General features: G+C 47.2%; 1 protein-coding gene across 4 annotated transcripts in view; it reads left to right on the forward strand.

The window, feature by feature from the left end:
* SLC24A5 (solute carrier family 24 member 5) overlaps nt 1-27,237 on the forward strand; it is a 101,970-nt gene that overhangs the window by 39,536 nt on the left and 35,197 nt on the right. For all 4 annotated transcript variants that reach the window (XM_075342746.1, XM_075342749.1, XM_075342748.1 and 1 more), the window contains 3 exons: nt 15,762-15,941; nt 17,204-17,287; nt 21,763-21,866. In XM_075342746.1, coding sequence (XP_075198861.1) covers nt 15,762-15,941; nt 17,204-17,287; nt 21,763-21,866 — 368 coding nt within the window. The remainder of the gene's footprint in view (nt 1-15,761; nt 15,942-17,203; nt 17,288-21,762; nt 21,867-27,237) is intronic.

Here is a 27,237-nt window from a genome sequence, read left to right on the forward strand (position 1 = left end):
TCTCCATCAGGGGTGATTGTGTGTGTGTGTGTGTGTGTGTGTGTGTGTGTGTGTGTGTGGCACAAGGTCTCCATCAGGGGTGATGTCTGTGTGTGTGTGTGTGTGTGTGTGGCACAAGGTCCCCATCAGGGGTGATTGTGTGTGTGTGTGTGTGTGGCACAAGGTCCCCATCAGGGGGGAGTGTGAGTGTGTGTGGGGCACAAGGTCCCCATCAGGGGTAATGTGTGTGTGGCACAAGGTCCCCATCAAGGGTGATTGTGTGTGTGTGTGCGTGTGTGTGACACAAGGTCCCCATCAGGGGTGGTGTGTGTGTGTGTGTGTAGCACAAGGTCCCCATCAGGGGTGATGTGTGTGTGTGTGTGTGTGTGTGTGTGGCACAAGGTCCCCATCAAGGGTGATGTGTGTGTGGCACAAGGTCCCCATCAGGGGTGATTTTGTGTGTATGTGTGTATGTGTGTGTGTGTGTGTGTGTGTGTGTGTGTGTGGCACAAGGTCCCCATCAGGGGTATATGTGTGTGTGTGTGTGTGGCACAAGGTCCCCATCAGGGGTGATTGTGTGTGTGTGTGTGTGTGTGTGTGTGGCACAAGGTCCCCATCAGGGGTGATTGTAAGTGTGTGGCACAAGGTCCCCATCAGGGGTGATTGTGTGTGTGTGGCACAAGGTCCCCATCAAGGGTGATGTGTGTGTGTGTGTGTGTGTGTGTGGCACAAGGTCCCCATCAGGGGTGATTGTGTGTGGCACAAGGTCCCCATCAGGGGTGATTGTGTGTGTGTGTGTGGCACAAGGTCCCCATCAAGGGTGATGTGTGTGTGTGTGGCACAAGGTCCCCATCAGGGGTGATTGTGCGTGTGTGTGTGTGTGGCACAAGGTCCCCATCAGGGGTGATTGTGTGTGTGTGGCACAAGGTCCCCATCAAGGGTGATGTGTGTGTGTGTGTGTGTGTGTGTGTGTGTGTGGCACAAGGTCCCCATCAGGGGTGATTGTGTGTGGCACAAGGTCCCCATCAGGGGTGATTGTGTGTGTGTGTGTGTGTGTGGCACAAGGTCCCCATCAAGGGTGATGTGTGTGTGTGTGGCACAAGGTCCCCATCAGGGGTGATTTTGTGTGTGTGTGTGTGTGTGTGTGTGGCACAAGGTCCCCATCAGGGGTGATGTGTGTGTGTGTGTGGCACAAGGTCCCCATCAGGGGTGATTTTGTGTGTGTGTGTGTGTGGCACAAGGTCGCCATCAGGGGTGAGTGTGTGTGTGTGTGGCACAAGGTCCCCATCAGGGGTGATGTGTGTGTGTGTGTGTGTGTGTGTGTGTGTGTGTGTGTGTGTGTGTGGCACAAGGTCCCCATCAGGGGTGATGTGTGTGTGGCACAAGGTCCCCATCAAGGGTGATGTGTGTGTGTGTGTCACAAGGTCGCCATCAGGGGGGATGTGTGTGTGTGTGGCACAAGGTCCCCATCAGGGGTGATTGTGTGTGTGTGTGTGTGTGTGTGTGTGTGTGTGTGTGTGGCACAAGGTCCCCATCAGGGGTGATTGTGTGTGTGTGTGTGTGTGTGTGGCACAAGGTCCCCATCAGGGGTGATTGTGTGTGTGGCACAAGGTCCCCATCAGGGGTGATGTGTGTGTGGCACAAGGTCCCCATCAGGGGTGATGTGTGTGTGGCACAAGGTCCCCATCAGGGGTGATGTGTGTGGCACAAGGTCCCCATCAGGGGTGATGTGTGTGTGTGTGTGGTGTGTGTGTGTGTGTGTGTGTGTGTGCGCGCCACTGCATGTAAGTACCTGTGTGTACCGGTGATACTGTTTGCAGGGTTGTGTATCTAATCCTATCCTGTGTGATACTGTCGGCTGAGCTGTGTATCTAATAATCTCGTGTGTGATACTATCTGCTGAGCCGTATATCTAATCCTATCCTGTGATACTGTCTGATGAGCCGTGTATCTAATCCTATCCTGTGATACTGTGCTGAGCTGTGTATCTAATGATGTCCGGTGTGATACTGTCTGCTGAGCCATGTATCTAATCCTATCCTTTGTGATACTGTCTGCTGAGCTGTGTATCTAATCCTCTCCTGTGTGATACTGTCTGCTGAGCCGTGTATCTAATCCTATCCTTTGTGATACTGTCTGCTGAGCCGTGTATCTAATCCTCTCCTGTGTGATACTGTCTGCTGAGCTGTGTATCTAATCCTCTCCTTTGTGATACTGTCTGCTGAGCCATGTATCTAATCCTATCCTTTGTGATACTCTCTGCTGAGCCGTGTATCTAATCCTATCCTTTGCGATACTGTCTGCTGAGCCGTGTATCTAATCCTATCCTGTGATACTGTCTGCTGAGCTGTGTATCTAATCCTCTCCTGTGTGATACTGTCTGCTGAGCTGTGTATCTAATCCTCTCCTGTGTGATACTGTCTGCTGAGCTGTGTATCTAATCCTCTCCTGTGTGATACTGTCTGCTGAGCCGTGTATCTAATCCTCTCCTGTGTGATACTGTCTGCTGAGCCGTGTATCTAATCCTCTCCTGTGTGATACTGTCTGCTGAGCTGTGTATCTAATCCTCTCCTGTGTGATACTGTCTGCTGAGCCGTGTATCTAATCCTCTCCTGTGTGATACTGTCTGCTGAGCCGTGTATCTAATCCTCTCCTGTGTGATACTGTCTGCTGAGCTGTGTATCTAATCCTCTCCTGTGTGATACTGTCTGCTGAGCCGTGTATCTAATCCTCTCCTGTGTGATACTGTCTGCTGAGCTGTGTATATAATCCTATCCTGTGATACTGTCTGAACAGCTGTGTATTGAATCCTGTCCTTGGTGACACTTTAGACATTTCTGGTCACCAGGAAAATGGCTGTGCATTGTGTCCCTACATGTCATTCTCTGTTATCTGTTGTAAACACTCAGATTAGGAGAGGGGAGGTGTGCCATCACACACAGGAGAGCAGACTCCGCCCACTTTACTGCAGGCTGTAATCTGAGCATTTTATACAGTAGAATTTCTGTAGGATTTCAGAAGCTGCTCCCCCTAGTGTTTAACAGTGGAAAATATCAAACTTTTTAATTTTTTTTTTTATATTTTGCACAATTAAGAATAAAAAATATTTAAACAAAACATGTAAAGTAATAATGTTTAAATTTTTTCAGTTATTATTTTTTTATTTTTTTTGACGATACCTTCCCTTTAAGGGAAGTGATTTATTTTATTAATATATGCATCTCTAATCCTTTGTATGATACTAAAGTGATTTATTTAATTATTGTATGCATCTTTAATCGCTTGCATGATGCTGGACTGGTTTTGGACCAGTATATAGTGTACGCCTAATGCATATGGCTATTGTTTGGATTGAATTTCAGCCAATATTGAATATCGGTTTGTGAATAAGGGGGGAATGATCAATACATATCTTGTTCACTCCTTAATTATTGATTGGTATCCATATGGATTGATTATCAATATAAAGTGTGATTTATATACATTGGCTGTGGCACAAGTAGTCAGTTGCATTTTGCATCAGTATATCAACGGGTGTAATGTAGTCTTCACATGATAGGCTAAGTGAAGGTTGAGTGAGGGCAAGTCGACATGGAACTGGGGCGCCCAGCTAATTTAGGGTGTCATACCCTCCATTGACAGGTAGTGGTCAGCTTCAGGCATCTAAATAGGGCTATCCTGCTGATCCCCTTTTTTGTGATAGAAGTATATATTTATCTTTGAAATCTTTCTACTCCCCTTCATGAATATATGTGTGTGCGGGTGTTCACCTGGGCAATTTTTTTTTTAATATATTTAAATAAAGATAATGTTTAAAGGGATTTCTGTTTATACGGTAAATTCAACATGGACTTTCAACTCCCTCCAAAGATTTTCTATGGGGTTGAGATGTGAAGACTGGCTAGGCCACTCCAGGGCCTTCATGTGTTTCTTACGAAGCCACTCCTTCATTGCCCTGGCGGTATGCTTGGGATCTTATCGTGCTCAAAGACCCAGCCATGTTTCATTTTCAATGCCCTTGCTGATGGAGGAGGTTTGCACTCAAAATCTCACAATACATGGCCCCATTCATTCTTTTATGTACATGGATCAGTCATCCTGGTCCCTTTACAGAGAAACTGCCCCAAAGCATGATGTTGCCACTTCCATGCTTCACAGTAGATATGGTGTTCTTTGGATCCAACTCAGCATTCTGTCTCCTCCAAACACGACGAGTTGTGTTTCTACCAAACAGTTCTACTTTGTTTTCATCAGACCATATGACATTCTCCCAATACTCTTCTGGATAATCCAAATGCTCTCTAACAAGCTTCAGACGGGCCCGGACATGTACTGACTTAAGCAGGTGAACACGTCTAGCACTGCAGGATCTGAGTTACTGATGGTAGCCTTTGTTATGGTGGTCCCAGCTCTTTGCAGGTCATTCACTAGGTGTGGTTCTGGGATTTTTGCTCACAGTTCTTCTGATCAGTTTGACCCCACGGTGTGAGATCTTGCGTGAAGCCCCAGATCTAGGGAGATTATCAGTGGTCTTGTATGTCTTCCATTTTCTTATTATTGCTCCCACAGTTGATTTCATCACACCAATCTGCTTGCCTATTGCAGATTCAGACTTCCCAACCTGGTGCAGGGCTATACTTTTTGTCACGAACAGCCAGGGGAGTCACTCAGATATCCCGCAGCTGTTCACTAATTTGTCACGAACACGACTACTCTCTAGCGCCCCCCCCCTTGTCTGCAGGCCACTTTTGGTACTGCAGGACAATACATAAAATGAGGCTGCTGAGCTAATCATGCCAAATATTGGAGGTCTCACAGCAAGGGTAAATGTATATATCACCGATTCACGCTAATGGAATATATATATATATACTTATACTAGAAGGTGGCCCGATTCTACGTATCGGGTATTCTAGAATTTACGTATTGTGTAGTTCATGTATGATTTTTGTTATATATATATATATATATAGAGAGAGATGTTGTTGTCTGTAGTTACCAAGTGTTTGTGTAGGGCGCTGTACATGTTCTGGGTGTTGTCTGGGTGTGACGGGGGTGAGAGCGGTGTTGTATGTGTGTTGCGTGTGTTGCGTTGTTTGTGGAGCGCTGTGTGTCTGTAGCGTTGTGTGTGTGTTGCGCGGTTTGTGTGTGTGTGGTGTGTTTTGGGGGGAGGTATGTTTTGTGCAATGTGTGTGTTGTGCGGTATGTGCGTATATTTGTGTGTGCCGCGGTGTTTGTGTGTTGGGTGTTGTGTGTGTGCAGCGTTGTCTGTGTGTGTGGGTGTCTGTGTAGGGCAGTTGTTTGTGGTTCCTAGTGTGTGTGTGTGTGTGTGTGTGTGTGTGTGTGTGTGTGTGTGTGGTGTGTTGTGCAGTGCGCGTGTGTGTGTGTGTGTGTGTGTGCATCAGCCTCTCTTCTCTCAGCCTACCTCTCCCAGCCTCCCTCCTCCCAGCCTCCCTCAGCATCAGCCTCCCTCTCCCAGCCTCCCCAGCATCAGCCTCCGCCAGCATCAGCCTCTCTCCTTCCAGCCTCCTCCAGCATCAGCCTCCCTCTCCCAGCCTTCCCAGCATCAGCCTCCGCCAGCATCAGCCTCTCTCCTTCCAGCCTCCTCCAGCATCAGCCTCCCTCTCCCAGCCTTCCCCAGGATCAGCCTCTCTCCTCCCAGCCTCCGTCCTCCCAGCCTTCCCCAGCATCAGCTTTCCCCTCCCAGCCTCCCTCAGCATCAGCCTCCCTCAGCATCAGCCTCCCGTTCCCAGTCTTCCCCAGGATCAGCCTCTCTCCTCCCAGCCTCCTTCCTCCCAGCCTCCCTCAGCATCAGCCTTCCCCTCCCAGTCTCCCCCAGCATCAGCCTCCCCAAGCATCAGCCTCCACCAGCATTAGCCTCTCTCCTTCCAGCCTCCTCCAGCATCAGCCTCCCTCTCCCAGCCTTCCCCAGGATCAGCCTCTCTCCTCCCAGCCTCCGTCCTCCCAGCCTTCCCCAGCATCAGCTTTCCCCTCCCAGCCTCCCTCAGCATCAGCCTTCCCCAGCATCAGCCTCCCGTTCCCAGCCTTCCCCAGGATCAGCCTCTCTCCTCCCAGCCTCCGTCCTCCCAGCCTTCCCCAGCATCAGCTTTCCCCTCCCAGCCTCCCTCAGCATCAGCCTCCCTCAGCATCAGCCTCCCGTTCCCAGCCTTCCCCAGGATCAGCCTCTCTCCTCCCAGCCTCCTTCCTCCCAGCCTCCCTCAGCATCAGCCTTCCCCTCCCAGTCTCCCCCAGCATCAGCCTCCCCAAGCATCAGCCTCCACCAGCATTAGCCTCTCTCCTTCCAGCCTCCCCCAGCATCAGCCTCCCCAAGCATCAGCCTCCACCAGCATCAGCCTCCCTCGTCCCAGCCTCCCCCTCCCAGCCTCCCCCAGCATCAGCCTCTCTCCTCCCAGCCTTCCCCATGATCAGCCTCTCTGCTCCCAGCCTCCTCCAGCACGCCGTGCTCCTCTGCCGACACTCACACACCCGATCGCATCCACTCACACACACCCGATCGCATCCACTCACACACACCCGATCGCATCCACTCACACACACCCGATCGCATCCACTCACACACACCCGATCGCATCCACTCACACACACCCGATCGCATCCACTCACACACACCCGATCGCATCCACTCACACACACCCGATCGCATACACTCACACACACAGACACTGATGATATCGCACATACGCGCTTATACTCACAACATCCGGGGATATCACATGCTTCTGGCCATGTGATCCTCCGGCAGGTCCTGGAAGATCACAACAGCACAGTATCGAGGCCGAGAAGCAAGCGATATCCCAGGATGTTGTGAGTATGTGGATGCGATGTGATGTGTGAGGTGTGTGTGAGTGTGATCTGATTTGTGTGTGTATGTGTGTGTGTGTGTGCTGTTATGTGTCTATTTTCCGCAGCTGCAGGACCTTGATGTGTGGATGCGATGTGATGTGTGTGTGAGGTGTGTGTGAGAGTGAGTGTGAGCCGGTGTACACTGGTAACTATGATACACATCGGGTAACTAAGGGACCTTAGTTACCCGATGTGTATAATGGTTACCAGCTTTCACGGCCTCCGTGAAGATCCCAGCATCGCAAGGTTATGTGTGGCGCTGCTGGGATCCTGACGGAGCCGGTGTAGAAGCAAGCGATATCCCAGCATGTTGTGATGTGTGAGAGTGTGTGTGAGAGTGTGTGTGAGAGTGTGTGTGAGAGTGTGTGTGAGAGTGTGTGTGAGAGTGTGTGTGAGAGTGTGTGTGAGAGTGTGTGTGAGAGTGTGTGTGAGAGTGTGTGTGAGAGTGTGTGTGAGAGTGTGTGTGAGAGTGAGAGTGAGTGTGATCTGATGTGTGTGTGTACTCACCTGGGAATCGGGGCTCCGTGTCAGTTGGGCCAGAGCGAGCGTGGATTGCGTGAGGGGGGCGGGGCCTGCAGAGAGTCGGGGCGAGAGGCCAATCCGTGTGGGGGGGCGGGGCCATGGCGAGCCCAGCGGCCAATCAGCTTTGTGTCCCCGTAAGGACACAATTTCGGAGCATGACAGACAGACAGACAGACAGACAGAATAAGGCAATTATATATATAGATATATATATATATATATATATATATATATATATATATATATATATATATATATATACTAGAAGGTGGCCCGATTCTACGCATCGGGTATTCTAGAGTTTACATATTGTGTAGTTCATGTATGATTTTTGTTATATATATAGATGTTGTTGTGTGTAGTTACCAAGTGTTTGTGTAGGGCGCTGTACATGTTCTGGGTGTTTGGGTGTGACGGGGGGTGAGAGCGGTGTTGTATGTGTGTTGCGTTGTTTGTGGAGCGCTGTGTGTCTGTAGCGTTGTATGTGTGTTGCGCGGTTTGTGTGTGTGTGGTGTGTTTTGGGGGGAGGTATGTTTTGTGCAATGTGTGTGTTGTGCGGTATGTGCGTATATTTGTGTGTGCAGCGTTGTCTGTGTGTGTAGGTGTCTGTGTAGGGCAGTTGTTTGTGGTTCCCAGTGTGTGTGTGTGTGGTGTCTTGTGCAGTGCGCGCGTGTGTGTGTGTTGGGGGGAGGTGTGCACTCCCCATCGTGCTCCATCCCCTATGCTGCGCACCCCCCATCGTGCTCCATCTCCCATGCTGCGCACTCCCAAACGTGCTCCGTCCGCCATGCTGCGCACTCCCAAACGTGCTCCATCCGCCATGCTGCGTACTCCCAAACGTGCTCCATCCGCCATGCTGCGTACTCCCAAACGTGGTCCATCCGCCATGCTGCGCACTCCCAAACGTGCTCCATCCGCGATACTCCGCACTCCCCATCGTGCTGCATCCCCCATGCTTCGCACTCCCAAACGTGCTCCATCCGCCATGCTGCGCACTCCCAAACGTGCTCCACCCACCATGCTGCGCACTCCCAAACGTGCTCCACCCGCCATGCTGCGCACTCCCAAACGTGCTCCATCCGCCATGCTGCGCACTCCCAAACGTGCTCCATCCGCCATACTCCACACTCCCCATCGTTCTCCATCCCCCATGCAGCGCACTCCCCATCGTACTCCATCCCCTATGCTGCGCACCCCCCATCGTGCTCCATCTCCCATGCTGCGCACTCCCAAACGTGCTCCATCCGCCATGGTGCGCACCTCCCAAACGTGCTCCATCCGCCATGGTGCGCACTCCCAAACGTGCTCCATCCGCCATGCTGCGCACTCCCAAACGTGCTCCATCCGCCATGCTGCGAACTCCCAAACGTGGTCCATCCGCCATGCTGCGCACTCCCAAACGTGCTCCATCCGCGATACTCCGCACTCCCCATCGTGCTGCATCCCCCATGCTTCGCACTCCCAAACGTGCTCCATCCGCCATGCTTCGTACTCCCAAACGTGCTCCATCCGCCATGCTGCGCACTCCCAAACGTGCTCCATCCGCCATGCTGCGCACTCCCAAACGTGCTCCATCCGCCATGCTGCGCACTCCCAAACGTGCTCCATCCGCCATGCTGCACACTCCCAAACGTGCTTTATCCCCCATGCTGCGCACCCCCCATCGTCCTCCATCCCCTATGCTGCACCAGCATCAGCCTCTCTACCCGCAGCATCAGCCTCTCTACCCGCAGCATCAGCCTCTCTCCTCCCAGCATCAGCCTCTCTCCTCCCAGCATCAGCCTCTCTCCTCCCAGCATCAGCCTCTCTCCTCCCAGCATCAGCCTCTCTCCTCCCAGCATCAGCCTCTCTCCTCCCAGCATCAGCCTCTCTCCTCCCAGCATCAGCCTCTCTCCTCCCAGCATCAGCCTCTCTCCTCCCAGCATCAGCCTCTCTCCTCCCAGCATCAGCCTCTCTCCTCCCAGCATCAGCCTCTCTCCTCCCAGCATCAGCCTCTCTACCCGCAGCATCAGCCTCTCTACCCGCAGCATCAGCCTCTCTACCCGCAGCATCAGCCTCTCTACCCGCAGCATCAGCCTCTCTCCACCCAGCATCAGCCTCTCTCCTCCCAGCATCAGCCTCTCTCCTCCCAGCATCAGCCTCTCTCCTCCCAGCATCAGCCTCTCTCCTCCCAGCATCAGCCTCTCTCCTCCCAGCATCAGCCTCTCTCCTCCCAGCATCAGCCTCTCTCCTCCCAGCTTCAGCCTCTCTCCTCCCAGCTTCAGCCTCTCTCCTCCCAGCATCAGCCTCTCTCCTCCCAGCATCAGCCTCTCTCCTCCCAGCATCAGCCTCTCTCCTCCCAGCTTCAGCCTCTCTCCTCCCAGCTTCAGCCTCTCTCCTCCCAGCATCAGCCTCTCTCCTCCCAGCATCAGCCTCTCTCCTCCCAGCATCAGCCTCTCTCCTCCCAGCATCAGCCTCTCTCCTCCCAGCATCAGCCTCTCTCCTCCCAGCATCAGCCTCTCTCCTCCCAGCATCAGCCTCTCTCCTCCCAGCATCAGCCTCTCTCCTCCCAGCATCAGCCTCTCTCCTCCCAGCATCAGCCTCTCTCCTCCCAGCATCAGCCTCTCTCCTCCCAGCATCAGCCTCTCTCCTCCCAGCATCAGCCTCTCTCCTCCCAGCATCAGCCTCTCTCCTCCCAGCATCAGCCTCTCTCCTCCCAGCATCAGCCTCTCTCCTCCCAGCATCAGCCTCTCTCCTCCCAGCATCAGCCTCTCTCCTCCCAGCATCAGCCTCTCTCGTCCCCAGCATCAGCCTCTCTCGTCCCCAGCATCAGCCTCTCTCGTCCCCAGCATCAGCCTCTCTCGTCCCCAGCATCAGCCTCTCTCGTCCCCAGCATCAGCCTCTCTCGTCCCCAGCATCAGCCTCTCTCGTCCCCAGCATCAGCCTCTCTCGTCCCCAGCATCAGCCTCTCTCGTCCCCAGCATCAGCCTCTCTTCTCTCAGCCTCCTCCAGCACGCCGTGCTCCTCTGCCGACACTCACAGATCCGACCGCATACACTCACACACACCCACACACACCTGATCGCATACACTCTCACACACCCGATCGGATACACTCACACACACCCGATCGCATACACTCACACACACACATTGACGATATTGCACATACGCGCTCATACTCACAACATCCGGAGATACCACATGCTTCCGGCCATGTGATCCTCCAGCAGGTCCTGGAAGCTCACAGCACAGTATCGCCGCCGAGAAGCAAGCGATATCCCAGGATGTTGTGAGTGTGTGGATGCGATGTGATGTGTGTGTGAGAGTGAGTGTGATCTGATGTGTGTGTGTGTGTGTGTCTGTGTGTGCTGTTATGTGTGTGCGTGTGTATGTTCCGCCGCTGCAGGACCTTGATGCGCTGGTAACTATGCTACCATGGTTACTAGCGTATCTCGTCCCCCGCTCGCACGGGAGCCCACACCAGCATATGCCGGCCAGCCCCAGCAATGCGAGGGTATGTGTCGGCTGGTTTGGCGGCGTACGCTGATGTGGGCTCCCAGGGGTACAGTATTCACCTGGTAGTCGTGGCTCCGTGACCGTGTCGGTTCGGGGAATGCGTGGGGGAGGCGGGGCCAGAGCTAGCGTGCATTGCGTGAGGGGGGAGGGGCGTGGCCGAGTTGCCACTGCCTGCAGGGTGCCGGGACGAGAGGCCAATCTGTGGGGGGGCGGAGCCTTGGCGAGCGGCCGGCCAATCCGTGTGGGGGCGCAGCCTGGGCGAGCGGCCAATCCGTGCGGGGGGGCGGGGCCATGGCGAGCCCAGCGGCCAATCAGCTTTGTGTCACCGTAAGGACACAATTTTGGAGCAAGACAGACAGACAGAATAAGGCAATTATATATATAGATATATATATACCTCGGTACCCTTAATGATAGCACCCCAATAATTCTATGCAATAATAATTACGCTGCCACCACCCGGACTTTCTACAGGTAGCTGGGGACCCGTTTCAGATAGCAGAAGGCTTTTCGGACGGGTTTGGTATATACAACAGAAGGAAACGAACTATTCAATTTTATATATTTAATCCGAAAATAGGCAGGGTTTAAAAAATATACAAGAATTTATAAAAGGGAACAATACAAATACAGTATAGAAAGTTACATAAAAATAAAAGGTATAACCGTGAAACTTACTAAACTGGTGCCATAGATGTGACGTCCGAATTTAGTAATGGGGGGGGGCTCCAAGAGAAGAAGATGGTAGAGACGACCAGCATCACCACTTACTGATGCCCTCCAATACTGACTCTCCCCCGGAAGGAGCTAATCGCTCTTATGCCCTCAGGTAACCCCCCCTCTCCAGGACCTCATTTTACAGTCTCTTGTGGGCTGTGCCAAGAGTGTCACAAAATTCTTTAATTCTAGCTTTTCACATATCTTTGCCACTGGGCCACACAGGTGAAAGATATTAGCGTCATATGTCATATCTCGATTTTACATTTACATAGATACCAAACACAACGCATCTAGCATGATTTTACTGGCTAATACTAATTTGTCGTGATACCAGCGATCTCCCAGTCAAGCTAAACGGTGCTCCACAGGGATTCTGGCAGTATGTTTTTCATTTTTCTAGCATTAACGGGCCACGTAAAAAACTGTATTAGGAGTTTTCCCTCCAACAGAACAAAGGATTGTCAAGGATTGTCTTTTCTGTGCATCTTTTGGCTGTAGCTCTACCATCCCAGAGTCGTAAATTCCTAAACTTTTAGGCCGATGAGATAATCGGCGATCTGTGGCTGATGGTGGGAAGGGGGGTTAGGACCCTTCAAGAGTTTTACATGACACCTCCCCCTTTTTGAGGTAGCATGGGAGATTGATTTGCCGATCGTCTCCTAAGCCTACCTCGCTGGAATCCCAGTGCCAGGACAGCCCGTCTGCGTTGCCATGCTCAACACCCTTCTTGTGTTGAATGGTAAAATCATACTGCTGTAGTGCCAAGCTCCACCGCAGTAGCTTACCATTGTCACCGGCCACCCGGTGTAGCCAGCTGAGAGGGTTGTGGTCTGTTACTATGGTGAAGTTGCGTCTTCACACAATGACCATGGAGAGTGCTGCCTTCCTTCTCTCATTTGAAGCATTCTCTAAATGTTTACAGTAAACACTGTGTGAATGAGGTCTAAGGCAGTGAAGCAGAAAAAGGGTATATCCCCTTATGTTCAGTGGTTTAGTTACTTGCTTCTGAGACTCTAGCACTAGCTCACAAGTATGTCTGTAGAAACTACAAGTGCAAGGATTTAAAATGGGCCAATAACACTCACTCGTAATGATGGGGAGGTACAGGCTTGTACTCATTGTAGCACCCAGGGATATGGGGTACTCTGTTCTGGGCAGTGAACGTCTTGGGAATGTCATGATGGTGGCCGGTACCGGGTTTCGTGCCCTGGGCCCTTTTTGTAATGGGGATATTTACAGGGGATTGGTGAATAAAGTTTATTTGTGACGCCACTTGTGGTGTTGCAGCTAAGTGTAAGGAGCCGCAGCTGCAGAATGTCTCTACTGGGGCTGGTGGTATTAGCAGCTAGTATGGTAGTCCCTCCGCAAGTAGGTTATTGCCCAAGCGGGTGTATGGTGCAGTGGGCGTCGGAAGAAGGGAGTCCAGACAGGTATTCAGTGCAACTGGTTTACTCACTTAAGATGTTAACTGGTTGCCCGAGGCCGGCTGGTTTCGCCTTCAGGTCCCCTTCGTCCCAGTGCCAGTCTAGTTCTCTGGTACCTTCATGCCCTGCACCTGTCTCTGGTAAGTGGGTCCCTGTGGTATAGAACACTGGCGGTCCCCATTCTGTGGTTGGTCCACTTCTGTCTGCCTGATGGTAGCGTGAACCCTGTGGGGTTGGAGTCTCGGTACTGTCCCCAGTTCTCCCTTTGCTACTGAGTCTTCGGATTCTTTAAGGTCAGCAAGGTCCTTGATTGTCCCCTTTGCTGTGCAGGCATTAACAGGTCGGCTTGAAGCTCTTTTTCCTGTCCTAGGGTTCTGTACCCCGTCAGTGCGTAGTTCCCGGAGTACTCCACCGGCAACTACTTCTCCTGGGTACCAGGTCACCGTTAACCCGAGTCAGGGAGTTACTTCGCTTCCACCTTCACACTCCTGCTGTCAACTCTGAACTGACTACTCTCCACAGTCTGCCCCTCCCACCTGGTCAACTAGTGGACTAGAGTGGCTCCACCTCTAGGCGGCCATGCATGGGTCCCACCCTAGCTAGGTACCAGTCTATGGGGGATTGTTGGGGAAAACTGGGATTACCTGGGTTTTTGGGGGTAGGCCCTGCATTCTTGTGGGGATGCAGAACCTTGTAGCACCCTGAGGTCTTCAGGGTCGCTACACTCACAAGTACACATATAGCAGACCCATTCATACAGCAATGCTCACACAGACCCTCAACACTAAATCTGTCCATACACAAAAGATAAAAGTCTGTTGAAATGTCTACTGCTGACCATTTTGACTTACTGTTGCTTGGAAATTAAATGTGACAGCTGGCAGCAGGCTGTCTGCAAAAAATTTGACCTGTCAGGTTGGATTTCTTTTCAGCCGATCATTTGACACTTTTTGCAAGCTCATTCTATAGTACATTTTAATTTTAAACTACCTCTCTGTCAAAAGTTGAAATAAGAACAGAAAATTGCAATAAGAATAGAAATGGAAACTACAACTTGTCCTGCACAATTCTTGTATTCTCTGTGAAATAGCAATTCTGGAGCAATGTTTGTAGAATACTGCATTGTGCTATCTTATTATTTCCCAACAAAATGTATGACTAAAATGAAAACTGAGTATCACCAAACTTCTTGTGCCTAGGGGGCTTCCCTATACCATCTTCCAAAATTATTAGTATTTGAGGAGTATCAGAATATATAGAGACATGTTAACCCCCAGTTGTCTATTTATTCATACATATCTGGAAGGCAGATTAAAAAAGAGCTCCAAAATTGATGATATCTCAGAAATAAGTGTCTACTAAAATAGAAATGTCAGTGAAAGTAACAAATATGTTTATGCTGAAATATCATGTCATTGTATTTTCCCCCTTGTTCCCATCAGGTGGAGAAATAAAATTTAAAGTACATTTTCTTTGTCTGAAAAATAATTCTTTAAACGTTGAAGGCATATTTGCCCTAATAACGTATACTTGCATAATGTTGAGTACCTAATAGCATATGATTCATTGTAATTCAACGTGTGACGTATGGCACTATTCTATTACTAGGATATTAATCAGAAAATTAGCAGAAATCTTTTGTAAATTGGAGACATTGTGAGAAGATATAGCAGGGGAGTTTTGTAACTGTTTTTCTTCTTCCCGTTGATTTTGCAACAATCTGCTTTGTTGTGGTTGCCCCTACTACTATGGACCCCACAGAAAGGCTTGGCTATTGCAGCGTTTGCAGGTATGCAGGGGTTACACATAGTCCTTAACGATCTTGAGATATCATGTATTAAGTTCCAACATGCCACTTGGTATCTCACAAAAGTCCTGAAAGGAACATTTGGAGTTCTGCAACTAAATAAAGAAATCCAACTATCTTCTCTAAAGCTGGGTTTACACACTGCAACATCTCAAACGACATCGCTGTAACGTCACCGGTTTTGTGACGCAATAGCGATGTTGTTTGCGATGTTGCAGTGTGTGAAACTTATCAGCGACCCGGCCCCTGCTGTGAAGTTGTAATCGTTACAAATCGTTCAGGACCATTCCTAGGTCCTTTGTTTCCCGCTGTGCAGCATGAAGTTTCAGTGTGTGAAGACTTTGCAGAGACTTTGTTAGCAACTTCCCTTTCAAAAGGCTGCTTATCAACGTCCCCAACAACCAGCTAAGTCGCTCTGCAGGTCCGGATCGCTGTTGAGTTGTTGGCCAGGTTTGCCTGTTTGACAGCTCACCAGCGACTTAGCAGAGACTTAGGGAGGTCGCTGTTACGTCACAAAACCGGTGACGTTACAGCGATGTCCTTTGCGATGTTGCGGTGTGTAAACCCAGCTTTACTTCATGTGAATTGACCTTCGCTATGTCTCTGAATGGTCGCGTTTTGTCAGTCTTTATAAATATACTATTATATAGCTTGAATGATTTTGTCCTTGTTATTTTTTTTCTTTTTTTTGTCAATAATATGTTCTCTCCATGGGAAAGATTTTTTTCAGAAAAACAATAAGATGTGTAATGCACTTACGATCTTTCCTTGCTCGCTAACTGCTCTTGGATGTTTTTGCTATAAAACAAGAGACTCAGTACACTTCAACGTTTTAGAATTTATTGTAACTTCTTTGTTTATTTGTGACATTTTGAATAAAAATGTATACATTAAAATAAATGTGATTTATCTGCCATAAAGACGCTCTACATGCTTTTCTGTTTCAGAGAATGAAAGTCTCTGCATCTTTTCACCATCATCTGAGTTTCCTAAAGGACTATTCACGGAACAGGAGAGAAGAGATGGCGGACTCATCATTCATTTCCTAGTCATTCTGTACATGTTTCTAGCTGTGGCTATTGTCTGTGATGAGTATTTCATCCCCTCCCTTGAAGTCATCAGTGACCGTAAGTGATGGATAGTGGTGAACATTTTACCATGCCAAGTTACAGATGAACCGTGAACTGCGGCTGGAATAAACTATTCATTGTGTTTTATTTAGTATTAGAACTGTATGCTACCAGATAATACGTCCGCTAAAAAACAAAATGTAATTAGTACTTAGAATTGCAAGATATTATTATACTAAAGCTTGACTGTAGCCTATATGGGGTTTTTTTTCTACTGGAGAAGCTTCATCTGCAAAGTAATTTTACAGTTCAGTTTTTCCATTAAAATCTTTTCTCATAACTATGATGTAATTTATTGCAACCCGATAATTCAATATACCTGTATTACAGGATTACATAGAAAGTTCATCCCTTTATTTTTATGCTATGGTGATCCTCTTCATTCTGTTTAGAAATCTGAATAAATCACTGGATCAATCACCAATATGAAACTTTTACTTTTTATCCTAGAGGTTTACCTTCCAGGAGACACCAGCAATAATTCCTGCTGTTAAGAATAATAAAACTGCTTTCAGGGCACCCACCACTTTCAAGACACATTTCACTTATCTGCAGAAGTATATTTTCTTTTGCAGTGCTTGGTGGGTAGTGATGAGTAGCCGCGCAAATAACCAGGACCGGCGGGTCCCTGTTATCATTTTTTTTTTTTTTTAAATCCGTATCCGGCCAGATACCGGTCCCCATATAAGTGTATGGGGACCAGAATCTAGCGATTAAAAATGGTGGTTGAAGGAATAGGGGGATAGGAGCAGGTGCGTTATACTCACTAAGGCCCCAGATTTATTTTTCCTTTTTTTTTATTTATTTTATTTATTTATTTTTTTTTATTCCCTGAGTTGCCGGATCCGGATCAACACCCGGAATCTTGAGTCTGGCACTTGGGTAAGTTTGAAACAGCGTGGATCCGGACTTTTAAAGTCCGGGTCCGACCATCACTAGTGGTGGGTCCTGTGGTAGTTTTCTTATATTCACTCTTACTGGGTTCAGTACTCTCAGCCTTACATGCCATTAATCACCCTGTTCCCACTACCAGTTTAAGTATTATTTGTACCCAAAGTGAATTTTACTAAGAGTTTGCTGCCCTCCCCCACCCAGTGTATGGTTGTCTCATATTACCGTAAGTCTTGTGATACAAGGTGAGCTATCTAGTTTTTAGTGTTCTCTCATCTGCATGTATTTTGTGAGATATATTTATCCGTGATGGCTTATGGTTTCTGAACAAAATGTTGTTGTTTCTTGTATATGTGCGGCTTTCTAAGGTCTTGGCCTATCCCAGGATGTTGCAGGAGCTACCTTTATGGCAGTAGGAAGTTCTGCACCAGAACTTGTCACAGCATTTCTAGGTATGTGATATAAAATGGGGATGTGAATGATTACCAAAATGTTGTAAGAGAGATCTCTGCTTACTGAAATATCTACTTCTGTACCTTTTTAGCATAGAATAAATTTTTCTTTAGGTCTACTATGTGTGGAGTGCGACCTCTTTATCTCTTATACTGTATATTGTTATTTTCATCCATTTACCAGTGGATTTGGAGGACCGCACCCACATTTTTCAACACTGGTGCAACTCCATTTTCTTTTTCTACTTGTAAAGGCCTCCATACACGTCAGACTAAAGTCAGCGGAACCTGTCACTATGAATCGTGTAATGTGTATGGGGCCCACGGACAGATGATTGTCTGGGAAGTTAAGGATCCTGCGTATCCAATTTCCGACTACCGATCCTTTTGTTCTCTAGAGAGAAGCCACCGCCTGAGGAGACTGACAGTGATGCTCTCTTATAAAACACATTATTCCTCAACAAAGTGAAGTGCTTCTATGTATGGGAGAGTCGGGCAACATAGCTAACAGTGAAATGATCAGGTAAACCATCATTCACCTGATAGCTATCTAAAGTATATAAGCGGCTTTAGAATCAGCCTCTTGTCATTACAAAGTATCTTTTGCTAAGACACTTAGATTAAGCTTTTAGTCTGTGTTACATCAGTCAGTCAATTAGTACTAGGGTTGTTTTTGCCCTCTGGATCCTCCTCTCTCCCTTAACCAGAGCAGCAACATTCAGGTCACGAGCTAAACTTTGATTTCTGGACTGCACTGCTGCAGAAAGAAGATTGAGGGGGATGGAAGATGGCACCCTGCTGCTGCATCGCTTTCAGGTAGTAAATTTACCAAGCTCTGGCACTATTATCACACTTAACTGATTGAGGGTTCCCTTTCCAGTTAGGGGTTATTAACCCTTTAACGACCTTTGACGGATCTTTCCGTCATGGAGCGTGTGCCATTAAGCCCCGCCCGCTGCCGCGGGCAGGATGCGGCGATCGGCACACATAGCTGTTTTCAACAACTGACGTGTGCCTGCATGTTACGAGTGGAATCACATTCCACCTGTAACATTAACCCCTTACATCTCGCTGCCAAAGTCTGGCAGTGAGCTGTATATACGCGCAGTCACGATTTTTACTTACCGCCGCCCCCACCGGAAGTCACATGAGTGATCACGTGACTTTCAGTGGTTGCCATGGTAGCACAGGGTCATGTGATGACGCCTGCAGCTATGATGAGTCACTTCCGTTTTCACTCGGCCCGGAGGCCAGTGAAGCAGGAAGTGACCGTATCTGCTGTTTACAGCTGTATAGCTGTGATCAGCAGATAGTGCAGAGCGATCGGATTGCTGATCGCTATAGCCCCCTAGGGGGACTAGTAAAATTAAAAAAAAAGTAAAAAAAAAGTTTTAAAAAATAAAATTAACAAAAACTTAAAAGTTCAAATCACCCCCCTTTCACCCCATTGAAAATTAAAGGGTTAAAAAAAATTAAAATATATACACATATTTGGTATTGCCGCGTTCAGAAATGCCCGATCTATCAAAATATAAAATCAATTAATCTGATTGGTAAACGGCGTAGTGGCAAAAAAATTCCAAACGCCAAAATTACGGTTTTTTGGTCGCTGCAAGTTTTGCGCAAAATGCAATAACAGGCGATCAAAACGTAGCATCTGCGCAAAAATGGTACCATTTAGAAACGACAGCTCGAGACGCAAAAAATAAGCCATCACTGAGCCATAGATCCCAAAAATTGAGAGTGCTACGGGTTTCGGAAAATGACGCAAAACGTACGCCACTTTTATTGGACAAGCTTGTGAATTTTTTTTAACCCCTTAGATACAAGTAAACCTATACATGTTTGAGGTCTACAAACTCGCACCGACCTCAGGCATCACAGCGACACATCAGTTTTACCATATTGTGAACACTGTGAATAAAACATCCCAAACACTATTGTACCGTCACACTTTTTTTGCAGTTTTTCCACACTTGGAATTTTTTTTGCTGTTTTCCAGTACACCATATGGTAAAACTTATGGTTTCATTTAAAAGTACAACTTGTCCCGCAAAAAACAAGCCCTCATATGGCAAGATTGACGGAAAAATAAAAAAGTTACGGCTCTTGGAAGAAGGGGAGCAAAAAAAAAACGCATAAACGGAAAGTGCCTGGGGGCTGAAGGGGTTAAAGCAGTGGAAGGGGGTGGCTTTTAGCTAGTTGAGGGTGACATGAGTTGTATGTGGGGTAGTGTTGTCAGGGGTAATATGAGTGATCATGGGAGAAGGCGCTCATCATTTAGGAAAGATTGAAGCACTCTCTCCATCCATATCACCTCTAACTTAATGAGGGCTCACCAGACTCCCACTTAAAGGGAATCTGTCAGCAGGTTTTTGCTATGTAAGCAGAGGACATTATGCTGTAAGGGTTAAAAAAAGAAAAAGCAACTGTGATTCTCTTATCAGTGTGGGTGCTTTTCTTTACTTAAACTAATGGCTTTATTACCCTGAATTAACAACATTCCATCATGCCACCTGCTGTAATTGACATCTCACTTTCAATGTACAATCTCCTTTTGGGAGCCTGGTGTGGGCAGGACAGCTTCCAGGGCTCAGCTACATGCTTAAAACGCAATTCTTTGATTATGTGAGAGCGGCTTCACAAAATAATCTTTGTGATACACCATTGGATTCAGAATCTTCTTGCCTACATTATGTTGGCTGTCAGATGAAGTAGCAAGACCTGCTGAAAGATTCCCTTTAATAACCATGGCAGAGGATGGGAGGGGTGCTTAATTCACTTATGGTCTTATGGGTCATATACTACCGCCATTAAGGCCATTACTAATGGAGGGCCCGCCATCAGTCTTCAGTGCAAGGCCATTTCCTCAAGTACATAATTTGCTTCAAATCTTTTCACGTTTTTTCGACAGAAAAATTAGTTTTGTTGTAGATTTTGTTGTAAATTTGCCCAGAAGAAGGGGAAATCTGAGATTAATTCCCCACAAAGTAATTACAGGTCTCAAATGTTATATGCAGAATTTTTTTGCAACGAGGGGTACAATAAATTCTAGATTATGTTCACACTTAATGTTTCAAAACCACAAATGAAAAAAACTTTAGCTGTAATTGCTACCGTGTTTTTCCAAAAATAAGACCTCCTCCAAAAATAAGCCCTAGCAGGGATTTTCAGCATTTTCGGAGAAAGGCTTAAATATAAGCCCTCCCCCAAAAATAAGCCCTAGTCCCGGATCAATAATGAAGTGTCCGTGCAGCTAAAAAAGTTACAGATCCTGCAGGACACTTCATTATACACAGCGGTACCCGGCAATCACACTCACTAGACGCCGAGCAGCAGGACCTGCAGTGATCGCACACCCGCACACATCAGCACACACACACACACACACACACATACACATACACATCGGATCGCACACATAATCAGATCGCACACACAAACATCGGATCACACATCAAATCTCACATACACACTCACCTCATCCAGTGACACCGATCTCTTCTTGCCGGGAGAATCCTGAGAGGCAGTGCGGTGCAGCGCGACGAACAGGACCTGCGGCCGGACACGTGACTTGCTCTCATTCCCTGCTGCCATAAGTGCTGGATGTGTGTGTGTGTGTGTGTGTGTGTGTGATCTGCTGTGTGTGTGTATCTGTGATCGGCTGTGTGTGCCTGTGATCGGATGTGTGTATCTGTGATCGGCTGTGTGTGCCTGCGATCGGATGTGTGTATCTGTGATCGGATGTGTGTGCCTCCGATCGGATGTGTGTATCTGTGATGGCTGTGTGTGCCTGGGATCTGCTGTGTGTGATCTCCTGTGTATATCTGCGATCTGCTGTGTGTGTGTGTGTGTGTGTGTGTGTGATCTGCTGTGTGTGAGATCTGCTGTGTGTGTCTGGGATCTTCTGTGTGTGTCAGCTAGCAACAGGGTAGGACGGCGTGCAGCACCGACCGGAGATCACAGGAGGACCTGGGAACCACGCAGACGTCCTGGTCTGGTGAGTATGAGTCTCCTGGGAAGTGGGGGGGGGTCTGCTTTTTGGGGGGGTAAACTTACCCCCAACCGTGTTTCTCCAAGAATAAGACCTCCTCCAAAAATAAGCCCTAGTGCTTTTTTGGGGGGGGGGGGCAAAAAAAATATAAGACAGTGTCTGTCTTATTTTTGGAAAAACACGGTATATGGTTGCCCACATAGATCACGTTCATGTTCAAAGTATTTTTTTTCAGATGCCGCTTTGATGTAATTTTTTTTTAACAGAACCTCAACTGCTTTGTGTGAATATACCTTTACACAAAGAATTGCTGCACAATCTAATTGGAAGAGGGATAGTGAAACTGCCTGAATAATGCAGGATGATTCATTAGTCTTCATACATAAGGGATAGCTTATGAAATGTCAGATCTAAAGCTAACAAAATTTACTATTCAGATACATATTATATTTAATCCCCGTTAATTGTATTTTTTTTGCAGGTGTGTTTGTCACTAAGGGGGATATTGGAGTGAGCACTATTGTTGGCTCAGCTGTATACAATCTCCTTGGGATATGTGCCGCCTGCTGCCTATTATCATCTGCGGTATAGTACTCAGTACAACCTCTCTTTTCAGCATGTATATTTTATAGACTATTTTATGCATACAAGAATACATGAAAATTGTATATCAGGAGAAAAATAATAAATAAGGTGCATGTCATTACTTGGTGATAACACAAATGTTCTATGTTATTGGAATATAAGCAAAGCCTGTTTTGTAATACATCTGTTTGCTATGCATAGAACAATGTTACAACTACTGATGTACAGTCCTCACATCAATTTAGCCGTGTGAGGTTTAGTTCAGAAAGCAATTTGTGAAATTGGTACTCTAAACAATAATATATACTGAAGTTATAAAAGCAGCATATACATTACGGGCTTAAATATATATTGAATGTATGTAAAAAGAGCATAGGCATATTTTTATGGACCTAAGTGGGAAGGTATGAAGGGATGGGCAAAAATCCGTAAATATTCTTCTGGCCCTTGAGGTAAAATAAAATTACTTGGTCTTTAAAAGGTTATCCCCAATATTACTAGTCATAACAAATCTATGACGATAGGTGAGCTCTTCCCAACCATTGCATGGGGAAGAGCCCAATCCATCTCCTCTCCATTCAGACTGGAGACTTCACTGATGAGAAGGTTATCATTTATCCTGTACAGTGCCTTGCGGCGAAAGTATTCGGCCCCTATGAATTTTTCAACCTTTTCCCACATTTCAGGCTTCAAATATAAAGATAAAAAATGTAATGTTATGGTGAAGAATCAACAAGTGGGACACAATTGTGAAGTTGAACTATATTTATTGCTTATTTTACATTTTTGTAAAAAATAAAAAACTGAAAATTGGGGCGTGCAATATTATTCGTCCCCTTTAAGTTAATACTTTGTAGAGCCACCTTTTGCTGCGATTACAACTGCAAGTCGCTTGGGGTATGTCTCTGTCAGTTTTGCACATTGAGAGACTGAAATTCTTACACATTCTTCCTTTGCAAACAGCTGGAGCTGAGTGAGGTTGGATGGAGAGCGTTTGTGAACAGCAGTTTTCGGTTCTTTCCACAGATTCTCAAATGGTTTCAGGTCTGTACTTTGACTTGGCCATTCTAATACCTGGATACATTTATTTGTGAACCATTCCATGGTAGATTTTGCTTTATGTTTGGGATCATTGTCTTGTTGGAAGACAAATCTCCGTCCCAGTCTCAGGCCTTTTGCGGACTTCAACAGGTTTTCTTCAAGAATGGTCCTGTATTTGGCTCCATCCATCTACCCATCAATTTTAACCATCTTCCCTGCACCCTGCTGAAGCAAAGTAGGCCCAAACCATGATGCTGCCACCACCACCATGTTTGACAGTGGGCATGGTGTGTTCAGGGTGATGAGCTGTGTTGCTTTTACGCCAAACATATCGTTTGGCATTGTGCCCAAAAAGTTCGATTTTGGTTTCATCTGACCAGAGCACCTTCTTCCACATGTTTGAAGTGTCTCCCAGGTTGCTTGTGGCAAACATTAAACAACACTTTTTATGGAATGGCTTTCTTCTTACCACTCTTCCATAAAGGCCAGATTTGTGCAGGGTATGACTTATTGTTGTTCTATGGACAGACTCTCCCACCTCAGCTGTAGATCTCTGCAGTTCATTCAGAGTGATCATGGGCCTCTTGGCTGCATCTCTGATCAGTCTTCTCCTTGTTTGAGATGAAAGTTTGGATAGATGGCCGGGTCTTGGTAGATTTGCAGTGGTATGATACTCCTCCCATTTCAATATGATCGCTTGCACAGTGCTTCTTGGGATGTTTAAAGTTTTGGAAATCTTTTTGCAACCAAATCCGGCTTTAAACTTCTCCACAGCAGTACCACGGACCTGCCTGTTGTGTTCCTTGGTCTTCATGATGCTATCTGCGCTTTAACCCCATTACAACCGCGTCACGTTTTAAAACGGCAGTAAAAAAGAGTACTTATTCCTTTCTGCCATTTTAAAATGGCGGTCAGAAAAATGTAAATAGCGCCCCCCAGGGGTGCAAAATCTCCGGGGCTTCAGCTACCGGGGGTAGCGGAGACCCTGGAGATCATGATTCAGGCCTGTTTTTCTGGTCCCCCGATCATGTGATCACCGGTATACACAGTATACTGATGATCACATTACAGTAAATAACAGCGCCAGTAAAAAATGATTTCTCTCCCATCTGGCATGATCAAACATGCCAGATGGGAGATAAAACTCCTCCCCGGTCCCTCGGTGTCGCTAAAGTGCCCCCCTGACCCCCAACCCCCTCCCGAAAATCCAAGATGGTGGCGCGCACAGCAGCGCGCCGCCCGCATTCACCTTCCTATGATTTCTGTCGCATGTGCCATTACACATGCGACAGAAAACTGCTCCCCAGGTCCTGCCAGGTCACCCCCTATTTCCCCCCGGTGTTCTCCGGTGTCCCCCGTACCTGTCGGAGCGCTGATCCCCCGCGGCCCCCTCCTCCTTCACAGCAGACGCTGGTCACACGTGCAGAGCAGCTGACAGCTCAGGTTCCTGTGTTCAGAGACGCTGGCTGCTGCTGTGACCCGGGGAGAGTGGATGCAGATTCTTTGCACCCACTCTCCTCAAATGGAGGGTCTGCACGCCTAGAAAATGGGGGATACGTTCCCTGAGCGTGCCCCCCATATTCTAGAAGGTCCAGAATCATAGTGGGACTCCCTTATCGGATTACAGGGGACTCTATTTTTTTTTTTATTTTCAATAAATTGGTGAAAGAGGGGAATGTCTTGGGGAGTGTTTTTTCAAATAATTTTTTTTTTTGTCTTTTTTTTTATTTTTTTTTATTACTGTCAATTAGTTATGTCGGGTATCTGATAGACGCCATGACATCACTAATTGCTGGGCTTGATGCCAGGTGACATTACACATCTGTTATCAACCCCATTTATTACCCCGTTTGCCACCGCACCAGGGCAACGGGATGAGTTGGGGCGAAGCGCCAGGATTGGCGCATCTAATGGATGCGCCACTTCTGGGGCGGCTGCGGCCTGCTATTTTTAGGCTGGGAAAAGTCCAATAACCATGGCTCTTCTCACCCTGAGAATACCGGACCCCAGCTGTCAGCTTCACCTTGGCTGATGATCTAATTTGGGGGGACCCCACATTTGTTTTTGTTTTTTTTAGTTCTTTATAAATAAAAAAAAAACAGCCTGGGGAGCCCTCCAAATTGATCACCAGACAAGATGAAGCTGTCAGCTGTGGTTTGAAGGCTACAGCTGTCTGCTTTACCCTAGCTGGCTATCAAAAATAGGGGGGACCCCACGTCATTTATTTTAATTACTTTTTTTTTGGGGGGGGGGGCGCCTAAATACAAGGCTAGGCACCCTTTCGTGCCACATGAAAAGCACTAAAGTGCGCCAGCTTCGAATATGCAGGGGGGTGGGATGTTATATATATGTTTGACATCTATCCATTCATGCATTGTAGCGTTTTAGGCTATGTGCCCACAATCAGGGTTTGCAGTGTTTTGGGCGCAGAGTGTTTTCCCTGCGTCCATAACGCTGTTTTGTACAGTAGAAGCACAGTGAAAGGATTTTTAGAAATCTCATGCCCACTGTGCTTCTTTTCTCCGCAGCATAAACTGACCTGCGGCATGGCTTCCTGAGCCTCAACATGTCAATTTATGCTGCAGAGACGAGTGTTCAAGAGAGGTAGAATAGAGCTAAAGTCCACAGCAGCCTGAACCCAAATCGTGGGCATGGGCAGCTGCGTTCTCCCATGGACAACACTCGCATCTCTGCAGGAAGGCTGGCACTGTGTACTAGACGCCGTGTCGCTGGATCACGGCCACAGAGCCTAACAGTGAGAATATTGTTGCTACAGCAACATTTTTGTGAAGTATCTGTGGATTCAAAATGCTTACTATACTCCTGAAAAAAAAAACCTTGAGGGGTCCAGTGTCCAAAATGGGGTCACTTGTGGGGGGTTTCTGATGTATAGGTACCCAAAGGGCCCTGCTAATGTGACATGGTGTGCGCAATTTATTTCAACTTTTCCAAAATTCGAATGGTGCTCCTTCCATTCCAAGCCCTCCCATTTATCCAAACAATACAATACAATATATACCAATACCAATGGAATTTGTATATTACATGCACAGACCATGTACAGCATCACACAGTCTGTATAGAGCCCTATTGCCTATCCATATGGACTTTGTAAGCTCAATGAGGAAAAGAAGAAGGAAGCCTATGTAATACGGCATGTGTTAGAGCACATGTGTACATACCATAGCTTCCTATAAAGAAGAAAAAACAAAAAAGCCAGCTCAACTTAAAAATGGCATGTATTAGAAGATGTGTACTGCACTAAAAATTCCAAACTGTACTATTTCAAAATTTGAGATTTTTGGCAAAAAATTGCAATTTCGTGAGCTATTCTGCCACATCACGGCAAATCTCTTTGGGGCAGTCCTACTCTAAAATATTTTATTTGAAATGTGCCATATGATCTCACATATGAAAAAGTAGAACTGTTTATAGCAGCACTTATAGTTTATAGCAGCTTCCTATAGTATGAGCCTAGAGAAAGTAATGGATGCCATATTCTAAATTTTGATGATGGGTGTCTGTAATTTTGCTGTAAGCATTACGTTTCGGCAAATGGTACATGTGGTTTTTACCCTACTTGAATAAATAAAAAAAACCTTACACCATATAGACAGGTTGCTGCAAGACCACGAGGCCTAGGTACAGGGAAACCTGGTGACGTCAGAAGGTGAATTGCAGTCATGCCGGTGGATCTGTAGGAAACCCGGTGATCCACTGGCATGAACGCGATTCACCTTGTGATGTCACACAGGTCTCGTGAGTGCAGTTACAGCGTTCGGTCATGTTCCATGATCATGCGCTGTCATTTCAGATGTAGCAGTGCTGGAAGCGTCGTAGGACCTCGTGTGGATTACATCAGACCTTCAGGGGTGTTTTGGGGTTAATAAAGTGGTGAAAGAGGGTGATTCTTTTTCTTTTATTTCAAATAAAGGATTTTTCTGGTGCTTTTATGTTTATTTACTTTCACTTACAGATTAGTGATGGGGTGTCATAGACGCCTGCCATCACTAATCTAGAGCTTAGTGGCAGCTCTGGGCTGTTATTAACCTCTATTACCCCGACTGCCACTGCAGGGCAATCGGGAAGTGCCAATAAAGCGCCGGGCTTGTCACATCTAATGGATGCAACAATCCCGGGCAGCTACAGGTTGCTATTCTTAGCGTGTGGGACAGTGTAATAACAGTAGAACTCCCCAGGCTGAGAATAGGAGCCCCCAGCTTCTAGGCATCAAAAGTCTCGGGGGGGGGGGGGGGGGACCACATGCTGTTTTTTTTTTTTTTCTTAATTATTTATTTAAATAAATTAAAAAAAAAAAAGCCTGCACCAT

The sequence above is a fragment of the Anomaloglossus baeobatrachus genome, chromosome 4 (genome assembly GCF_048569485.1).
Source record: "Anomaloglossus baeobatrachus isolate aAnoBae1 chromosome 4, aAnoBae1.hap1, whole genome shotgun sequence".
Classification (NCBI taxonomy): Eukaryota; Metazoa; Chordata; class Amphibia; order Anura; family Aromobatidae; genus Anomaloglossus; species Anomaloglossus baeobatrachus.